Raw genomic sequence first — 11,093 nt, forward strand, 5'->3', positions numbered from 1 at the left:
TGCTGCATTGTGGCAGTCAGATAGATAATGGTGTGACCACTGAGAAACGCTTTCCTGCGGTACAGATCCATATTTTATTTCTATTAGGTAGACGGGTTATTTCTTGCTACAGAGTACCGTGACCACCTGTTCCATTTCTGTAGTGGTAGAGGGGTTATTTCCTGAATATAGAAGGTGTTTCGGCATACATCCCTACAGTGGCAGATGTGTTATTTCCTGCGTGCAGTGGACCCTGTGGTGGCATAGGGGTTATTTCCTGTACACAGGGGTATTGCCAACAGGAAAGCCATATCCGGCTGGTAATGCTGGGTTACGTCGGGAGCGGGTAGAAACCGACAAATGAGCTCATTACCTGCACTAGGACTGGACATGCATCATTCTTGTCTGCGCATTATTCTCTGTTGTATTCCTACTTGTGTGTGATCTATTTCTTTATGTTTGTCTGCTTGAGTGCTATGTCTGTGCTTTATCTTCTTGTATTCTCCAGCTTGTGTTCTGTTCTTTATTTGTCTATCTATTTTTTAACTTTTGTTCATTACTTTACTGTATTCTATTACCCATCTACTAATTGAGATCGAATAAATGAATGTAACTAATAACCCCGACCCTACTAAGGACTCCCCAGTTCTTACCCCTTCTCTCCCTTCCTCCCCCTCAGATGGAGACGGGCGTGATCTTCTATGAGTTCGAGGACCCTTACGTCTACGAGGATCCGGTACATCACAGTTACTTCATCATCGGATTGGAGCCTCATATTAGACGATATGCGTTACCTAATCGAGCTTTTCAACATCCTCTATCTAGCCCGCATTTTGACCCCGATGCTCCTTACGACTTTCCCTTATCCTGGTTACATCCTGACGCACCTGTACATCCTTTTCCTGATGGTCCCGAACCCCCTATACTAGCTCAACCTTTGAATGAGGTGGTACCTGAGCCTATCATTCCTGATGAGCCTGAGTTAGCTGGTGACTACGTACCTGTGATACCTCCAGAATGGGATTTTCTCCCTGAGCCGATCCCTGACTTTCCACAGCCTGATTAGCCGTCACTACCGGACGGTGGGGTAGCCCTTATATACGCGAACAGACCTGTGCTCGTGAATGATTTTATACACAGTTACAGCAGTGTTTCTGGTGGATCTGAGGGTATAGCTGTAGTTACGGACGATGAGGAGGAGAAGGATCCTGAGATAGAGATAGAGCAGGATGAGGAGATGGACGAGGCTCACGACGATTCTCTAAACGGCCACATGTAGATATAGCTTGACAGCCGTAGGGGCATTCTTTTGATGACACTCTAGTATGACATTATCTGATAGTTAGTCTTTCACTTGTGTTAGTACACCCGAGAGCTAGGAGCTATATAGTGGTTAGGCTAGCCTGGGTGCCAGTTTAGCGGCTTTCTGTATGAGCCAGGCCCTGGGAGTGTCGTGTATATATTAGCTACGTAGGTTGATGAGGATGTGAACTAACTTGATCTTTGTAAATGCTACCTGTTTTTATATAGTGTTCATGATGTATATTATCAGTTGTGTGTCTATGTTTCTTTATGCTTCCTTATTATTTCTGTCAATGTATGCTTGTTTATTTTTACATTATCATCCGCAGTGAATAAAAAAAATTTACTCGTAAAATTGGCAACGTTCTAATAAGGCACAGGCTCATATATTGAATAATAGATAATAGTTAGTAAGGACAAGTTGGTAACACTTAGCTTCTTGTATGACCATGGCATACTGGAAGTTGGGTCATTACAATTTGGTATCAGAGCAGTTCGTTCCCAGTAGAGCCTGGGGAGTGGACTGACTATGCTTCATTGCATACTCTGCTTGTGTGTCTCATGCTATTAGGGTATCTTTAAGATACATTTGGCATGAATGTCTATGAGTGCTCATTTTGGGAATGTTCGTGCCGAACTTGAGATATTAAGACTGATCACCTTAATGTTGATTGTTTGGTGCGGATAGGACCTTAATGACTGCGAATAGGCATAGTTTAATCGAGCTTCGAACGACGAATCAATGCAAGGCACAACTATCTTCATAGCTGTGATGATCTCCATTGCTATGGCTATGTGAGATTTGGAAGCTGTAAGGAACGAATGCTTGTTTTACTTGTGAGGAATCTGGACACACAGCTAGGATCTACCCAAGAAAGTTTGTTCGAAATCCAGTGCGAACCCAGCAACAAGGTCGAGTGTTTGCTGTGACTGCTGACGATGCTATGCAATCAGACCCCTGATCCAAGGTCAGTGTTATGTCAAAAATGGATTTCTAACTGTACTGTATGACTCGGGTGCATCGCATTCCTTTATCTCTTTAACTGTTGCTCGTGAGTTGGGACTAGATTTCTCTGAGTTGAACTTTGATCTAATTGTCCTTACCCCTGCATCCCAAAATGCTTTGACCAGTTTAGCATGCCTGCAAGTACCATTCACTATTAGGAACAAAACTTTTATACATGATCTAATCTGTTTGCCTCTATGTGGTTTAGAAGTTATTCTAGGGTTAGATTGGTTATCTAAGTATCATGTTTTCCTTGATTGTTTTGAAAGAACTGCTGTTATTCCATCTGGTAGTTTAGATATTAAACCATTTCTATCTCATACTTTATATCTGAATTCTATAAGAGTTACATTAGACGGGAGTGATTGTGAGGGGTACGTTTTGTTAGCGGCTAGCTCGAGTGACAGTGAACTAAGCTTAGAACGAATCCGAGTAGTGAAGGAATTTCCTGATGTTTTTTCGGACGACATACCTGAGTTTCCTCCTCAACGAGAGATAGAATTCAGGTTTGAACTTGTACCTAGAACCGGATCGATTTTCATAGCACCGTACCGGATGTCACCACTGGAACTTGCAGAATTAAAGAAGTAGTTGGATGAGCTACTTGGAAAGAAATTTATTCGTCCTAGTGCATCACCTTGGGGAGCTCCGGTGTTGCTAGTAAAGAAGAAGGATGGTGAAATGAGACTTTGCGTAGATTATCGACAGTTAAATAAAGTCACTATCAAGAACAAGTATCCACTTCCACGGATAGATGATTTGATGGATCAGTTGAAAGGTGCAACTGTGTTCTCGAAGATTGATTTGCGATCGGGCTACCACCAGATTTGAGTGAAAGAGTCAGATATACCGAAGACTGCATCTAGAACTCGATATGGTCACTATGAGTATACGGTTATGTCGTTTGGACTAACTAATGCTCCTGCGATTTTCATGGATTACATGAATCGTATTTTCCGTCCGTACCTTGATCAGTTCGTAGTAGTTTTCATAGATGATATTCTCATCTATTCGAAGACAGAAAGAGAGCATGAAGAGCATCTAAGGATTGTATTGCAGATACTAAGGACTCGGAAATTATATGCTAAACTATCAAAGTGCGAATTCTGGACAGAGAAGGTAGCATTTTTGGGACATGTTATATCACAGGGAGGAATTGCAGTGGATCCTTAAAAAATTGAAACAGTAGTGCAATGGGAACCACCTATAACTGTTACAGAAGTTCGGAGTTTTCTTGGACTTGCTGGCTATTACCGGAGGTTCATCAAAGGATTTTCACAGATAGCCTTACCTTTGACTTACCTTACACGAAAGGAAGTTCCATTTATCTGGAGGGCTGAGTGTGATAGAAGCTTCAAGATGCTTAAGGAAAAGCTAACAATTGCACCTGTACTAGTACTACCCGATCCGCAGAAACCTTTCGAAGTATACTGTGACGCCTCTCATAAAGGACTTGGATGTGTGCTGATGCAAGACAAAAATGTGGTGGCTTATGCTTCCCAGCAGCTGAGACCTCATGAACGAAATTATCCGACGCATGACTTGGAATTGGCTGCAGTAGTGATTGCTCTGAAGATCTGGAGACACTATTTGTATGGCGCTTAACTAGAAGTTTTCTCTGACCACAAAAGTTTAAAGTATATTGATGAGAGAAACTTTTACGTGGTCTAGAAAATTGCGGATAAATCCTCGTTGCAAGTATAGTTTCTAAACCTTCAAAAGTCCTTTCATACAAACGTTTTGGTTGTCACAAGTAACAAACCCCTTTGAAATTGATAACCGAGTATTCAAACCTCGGGTCGTCTTCTCAAGGAATTGCAGGGAGGTGTTCTTATTATTGGTTATGAGTTTGTAAATTGGAGTTTTTGGATCAAGGTAAAAACTTAGAAAATCAATGGCAGAGGGAATAAAATAATAACAATAAACATAAACTTTTGGCAAGGTATTAGAAATTGGAAGTCCAGACCAAGTTATCCTTATCAATGATAATGAAAATTGAATCTTAATTTCACTTAGTTAACCTTTGCTATAACAAGGGAAGGTCAAGCGACTAATTAGTTAGATCTTTGAATCCTAGTTAATTCCTAAGAAAAGGTTGAGATTATTGAAGATCAATTCAATTAGCAAGGATAACAATTATCAATTATGCTATTGAGTTGGATAATTCCTGAGTTACTAATTTCTTAACCAAGACCAAAAGGGAAAATAAAGCAAAATTAAGTCTGAAAATACCTCGAATTGCATTCACAAAAGAACTTAAATCTAACATACAAATTAAATTGGAGAAATAAATAAAAAGAACATTGAACCTGGGATTGAGAGTTACTCCTAAAACTAAGAGAAGTCCTAAATCCTAATCCTAAGAGAGAGGAGAGAACCTCTCTCTCTAAAAACTACATCTACTCCTAAAATTGTGAATATGAGAGCCTGATGATGAATGGATGCATTTCCCCACTTTATAGCCTCTAATCTGTGTTTTCTGGGCCGCAAACTGGGTCAGAAATAGCCCGAAATTCGCTGGTTGTGAATTCAAACACACTTATTTTCGTCACTGCAACGCGGCCGCATGGGTCACGCGGTCGCGTCACCTAGCGTCAGGGCAACTATAGCATATTATATATCAAATCGAAGCTCCGGGCGTTAGCTTTCCAACGCAACTGAAACCGCGTCGTTTAGACCTCTGTAGCTAAAGTTATAGCCATTTGAGTGCGAAGAGGTCAGGCTGGACAGCTTAGCAATTTCTCCAACTTCTTGTATTCCTTCCACTTTTGCATGCTTCCTTTCCATCCTCTGAGCCATTCTTGCCCTGTAATCTCTGAAATCACTTAACACACATATCAAGGCATCTAATGGTAATAAGAGAGGATTAATAATAAGCAAATATAGGATCAAAGAAGCATGTTTTCAATCAAAGCACATAATTAGGAAGGCAAATGTAAAACCATGCAAATATTACGAATAAGTGGGTAAAGAGTTGATAAAATCCACTCAATTGAGCACAAGATAAACCATAAAATAGTGGTTTATCATATATCTTTGATTAGAAGGATCTTAATATGCGACAACGAAGGTGGATGGAGTTCCTGAAGGACTATGATTTTAAGTTAAGTTATCACCCAGAAAAAGTGAACGTGGTGGCAGACGCCTTGAGTAGGAAGAATTTGAGTATCTCTTGGATGATGATAAAGGAAGAGAAGCTACTTACGAAATTTGAGGACCTTAAGTTGGCTATGACTGAGATGTTAAGTGGAGTCCGTTTGGCGCAGTTGCATATAACACCAGATTTTAAGATTAGGATTTAGCAAGCACAAGCACAGGACTCAGATATGATGACGATGCTGAGACGGATGAAAGTAGAGGAACCAGAAGCTGTAAGACTAGATCGTAGTAGTCTCTGGAGATACAAGGACAGAATTTGTGAGCCTAGCTCTGGAGATTTGCGGCAAAAGATTCTTGCAGAAGCCCATCAAAGTAGATTTTCTATGCATCCTGGAATGACAAAGATGTATCAAGATTTGAAACAAATGTTCTAGTGGCCAGGCTTAAAGAAAGAGGTAGCTGATTATGTCTCAAAATGTTTAACCTGCCAAAGAGTGAAGGTGGAACATCAGAAGCCGTCAGGAACCCTGCAACCCTTAGAAATACCACAATGGAAATGGAAGCAGATCACTATGGATTTTGTCACAGGATTGCCAAGGACCTCAACAGGACACGATGCCATTTGGGTAATTGTGGACAGGTTGACAAAGTCAGTGCACTTCCTTCCGATTCGAGTTGATTATACTTTAGAAAGGCTGGCACGGATATATATTCAAGAAATCATACGATTGCATGGAATACCTTCATCAATTGTTTCAGATCGAGATCCGAGGTTTACTTCCAGATTCTGGGGAGCTTTCCAGAAAGCATTGGGAACAGAATTGCACATGAGCACAGCATACCATCCTCAGACAGACGGACAATCAGAGCGAACAATCCAGACATTGGAAGACATGTTAAGATCTTGTGTGATGGATAACCAGGGCAGTTGGGATAGGTATTGCCATTGGTTGAGTTCATCTACAACAACAGTTACCAACAAAGTATCGGGATGGCACCATATAAAGCTCTCTACGGAAGGAGATGTCAGACACCACTGTGTTGGAATGACGACGGAGAAGCTAGTGTCTTAGGTCCAGACTTAGTGCAAGAAACTACTGAGAAGATAAAGGGGATCCGCCAGAAGATCCAGACAGCACAAAGCCGTCAAAAGAGCTATGCCGATAATAGACGTAGACCCTTAGAGTTTAGTGAAGGATACCATGTTTTTCTTAAAGTAACCCCGATTACTGGAATAGGTAGAGCCTTTAAGACTAAAAAGCTTAACCCTCGATACATAGGACTTTTCCAAATACTTAAAAGAGTCGGTCTAGTAGCTTATCAAGTAGCCCTTCCTCCATATCTATCAAACCTTCATGATGTTTTTCATGTCTCGCAACTTAAGAAATATATTCCCGATGAGAATCACATTTTACAACCAGAGACAATACAGTTACGAAACGATTTGACATATCAAGTATCACCAGTTCAGATCGTAGAAAGAAGTGATAAGCAATTGAGAGGCAAGACTGTTCGCTTAGTCAAAGTAGCTTGGGGACAAAGAGGAGAAGAAGAGCACACTTTGGAACTGGAAGATAAGATGAAAGATGATTACCCGCATCTATTCTCAGGTAACTGAAATTTTGAGGGCAAAATTTTCTTTTAGGAGTGTAGAATGTAACAACCTTCATTTTCGAGTACGCGAGATCTTTTCTGAAAGTACGAATTTCTCCGGAAGATCAGTAAGGGGAAAACCTTTGATATATCATCAAGTATCTCAATCCCCATTGTCATTATGTCATCTTTAAGCTAGAACCTTTTCCGAGGCAAGCTCGATAATGCGGTCACGAAGAACCTAGTTTTTGAACCGTATCGTAGGAGTTTTGACTCGGTTTTCGTAAATAGTGTCAGTTTGACGAACCGGACTCGATTTATGAGAGAAGAGAGATAGTAGGATGATATTATCATTATATTAGTATTAGAAGCTTCTTAAATGATATTATAAGGTTACCTGGTTAGTTTTAGTTAAAAATAGAAAATCAATTTAACCGGGTTCACAGTTTACTGGTGCAGCTTAGCACTAGCACTCTCTGATGACTTTAGAAATGGTAAGGCCTCATTATACATGTCTTATTCTCACCTGAGATATTTTAATAATATTTTAATCCACCTCCAAGCCAACCAATCACAACTCACCCTACATCCTCAAAACCCCCAAGGCTGGCTCATTTTCACTTTGTGGCCGAAAATAGGAAGAGAGAAAAAGAGAGAAAAGTTCTTAGTTCCAAATCTTCAAAGCTTGATTTCTGCTGAACTAAAACTCAAATCAAAATTCCAATCCAACCAAAATAATCCTCTCTTCTTTTTCTACATGATCATATGACTTATCAAGGCTGGAATCAAGGTGAGTTGGCTGCACCATCTCTCTTTTGATTCGGTTTCAAGGAAACATGTTTAAACATGTGTTTTCTTGATGTTCTTCCTTAGGAATCATGCTTAACTTGACTTGAGGGCCAAGAAATGTGACTTTCTAGAAAGTCTAAGGTTAGAAATCACCTCATAACGTGCTGAAGGATATTTGGTTAGTTGAGGGTTTTTGGATTTAAAGTTGTTCTTAATGTGATTTAGGAGGAAAAAGTGCTAAAGGACCACCTGAAAGTCTAACTGAATTAGGAGTAGCAAAACCAGGTAGGGTGTAACGAAATTAATCTTGATTATTTGTGTTTGAGTTGTGTGAATGTTGTATGATTTGGCTGTGCTAAAAATTGGTTGCATATATGATTGATTCTTGGTGAAAATTTGGTGAAATTTTGATGAAATTTGATGAAATTCAAGCTTTAAGTTCATGTTCTTGGGGCAGCTGGAAAAATAAAACCATAAGCTTAAATTGAGGTTCAATTTATGTTGAAATCATGTAGAAAAGATGGGGTTTTAGTGGCTGCTAATTTATTATGAATTATAGTAAAAATCGATTGCTGAAAAGACTGAAAAACGGGTAAAAACAGAGAAAGAATCTGAAGAATTTATGAAGAACATGAAGAACACTTTGAATGTGATGAAGAACAATGAAGAACAGGCTTTAGATCCTTAAAAGGGCAAGGAAGTAAAATTTTTGGTGTTTAAGGGGTTATTTGGTAATTTCTGAAAGTTAGGGTGGTAAAAGTAGAAATATTAAAAGTTACGGGTGGTAAAAAGTGAATTTTAAAGGTTAAAAGTAAAAGGTAAATTAATTTTCGAAAATTAATGATAAAATAATAAATAATAATAAAATATTAAATAATAATATTTAATTTAAAATAATATTTTAATAAAAATAATAAAATAATGCGGAAAAGGCAGTTTTCTGTAAAAGCTTTAGAAAGACAACTTTAAGCGCAGAATCTCATAATTACCTTCATAAAACACTTAGGGAGTGGTAAAAACATATTAGTGAGGTAAAGATAAATAAAAGATAAAAAGTTGAAGAAAAGATAAAAATCGAAGAAAAAGTCTGTAAAGTTTTAATGACAGAAAAACAGACAGAGACTAGTGAACGAACTAGGGCAACATAGTTAGTCCTTGAATTGCGAATAGGGTTAGGTATTATATGAAAAGTTAAACTGTTTCAGTATAGACTTAATGAACCTATACTTGGGGCAGGCTAACTAATAATACCGAAATTTACATAAGCTTTAAATACATACGTTAAACAGAGAAAGCAGAATAAAGTACGGAAGTGCAGAAAAAAGAACAAATAGAGCAGAATAAAGAGACAAAGCGAAGAGAGTTACATGATAAAGAGCAGAGGACCTATTGAGAGGTCATTTGTTGCATTAAGACAACCTCAGAGATATCTATATGTTCATCTGCTGCATTGTGGCAGTCAGATAGATAATGGTGTGACCACTGAGAAACGCTTTCCTGCGATACAGATCCATATTTTATTTCTATAAGACAGAAGAGTTATTTCCTGCTACAGAGTACCGTGACCACCTGTTCCATTTCTGTAGTAGAAGAGGGGTTATTTCCTGAATACAGAAGGTGTTTCGGCATACATCCCTGCAGTGGCAGATGTGTTATTTCCTGCGTGCAGTGGACCCTGTGGTGGCAGAGGGGTTATTTCCTGTACACAGGGGTATTGCCAACAGGAAAGCCATATTCGGTTGGTAATGCCGGGTTACGTCGGGAGCGGGTAGAAACCGACAAATGAGCTCATTACCTGCACTAGGACTAGACATGCATCATTCTTGTCTGCGCATTATTCTCTGTTGCATTCCTACTTGTGTGTGATCTATTTCTTTATGTTTGTTTGCTTGAGTGCTATGTCTGTGCTTTATCTTCTTGTATTCTCTTTCTTGTGTTCTGTTCTTTATTTTTCTATCTATTTTTAACTTTTGTTCACTACTTTACTGTATTCTATTACCCATCTACTAATCGAGATCGAATAAATGAATGTAACTAATAACCCCGACCCTACTAAGGACTCCCCAGTTCTTACCCCTTCTCTCCCTTCCTCCCCCTCAGATGGAGACGGGCGTGATCTTCTATGAGTTCGAGGACCCTTATGTCTACGAGGATCCGGTACATCACAGTTACTTCATCATGGGATTGGAGCCTCATATTAGACGATATGCGTTACCTAATCAAGCTTTTCAACATCCTCTATCTAGCCCGCATTTTGACCCTGATGCTCCTTACGACTTTCCCTTATCCTGGTTACATCCTGAAGCACCTGTACATCCTTTTCCTGATGGTCTCCCCTATACCAGCTCAACCTTTGAATGAGGCGGTACCTGAGCCTATCATTCCTGATGAGCCTGAGTTAGCTGGTGACTACGTACCTGCGATACCACCAGAATTAGATTTTTCCCCTGAGCCGATCCCTGATTTTCCACAACTTGATGAGCCGGCACTACCGGACGGTGGGGTAGCCCCTATATACGCGAACGGACCTGTGCTCGCGAATGGTTTTATACATAGTGACAGCAGTGTTTCTGGTGGATCTGAGGGTATAGCTGTAGTTGCGGACGATGAGGAGGAGGAGGATCCTATGACAAAGATAGAGCAGGATGAGGAGATGGACGAGGCTCGCGATGATTCTCCAAACGGCCACATGTAGATATAGTTTGACAGCCGTAGGGGCATTCTTTTGATGACACTCTAGTCTGACATTATCTGATAGTTAGTCTCTCACTTGTGTTAGTACACCCAAGAGCTAGGAGATATATAGTGGTTAGGCTAGCCTGGGTGCCATTTTAGCGGCTTTTTGTATGGGCCAGGCCCTGGGAGTGTCGTGTATATATTAGCTACGTAGGTTGATGAGGATGTGAACTAACTTGATCTTTGTAAACGCTACCTATTTTGATATAGTGTTCATGATGTATATTATCAGTTCTGTGTCTATGTTTCTTTATGCTTCCTTATTATTTCTGTCAATGTATGCTTGTTTATTTTTACATTATCATCCGCAGCGAATAACAAAAAATTTACTCGTAAAATTTGTAACGTTCTAACAAGGCACAGGCTCATATATTAAATAATAGATAATAGTTAGTAAGGACAAGTTGGTAACACTTAGCTTCTTGTATGACCATGGCATACCGGAAATTGGGTCGTTACACTTGATCTCATAACCAATAATTGAGCACTCGATTGTAATTCCTAGGGAGAACGACCTGGGAGTTTAAATACTCTTGGTTATTTTTTGTTGATTGTGACAATCCTTTACTTTAAACTTTGATATTGGTTG

At 39.6% G+C, this 11,093-nt stretch overlaps 1 protein-coding gene across 1 annotated transcript; it reads left to right on the forward strand.

The window, feature by feature from the left end:
• The first annotated feature begins 658 nt into the window (after positions 1–658).
• Positions 659–10,463, forward strand: LOC148571697 (uncharacterized). The gene is made up of 2 exons (XM_088507311.1): positions 659–1,007; positions 10,213–10,463. Exons 1-2 carry the CDS (start codon positions 659–661, stop codon positions 10,461–10,463), a joined length of 600 nt encoding a protein of 199 aa, XP_088363437.1.
• Positions 10,464–11,093: the final 630 nt, after the last annotated feature.

The sequence above is a fragment of the Arachis ipaensis genome, chromosome B3, assembly GCF_059453495.1.
Source record: "Arachis ipaensis isolate K30076 ecotype BB chromosome B3, ASM5945349v1, whole genome shotgun sequence".
NCBI lineage: Eukaryota > Viridiplantae > Streptophyta > Magnoliopsida > Fabales > Fabaceae > Arachis > Arachis ipaensis.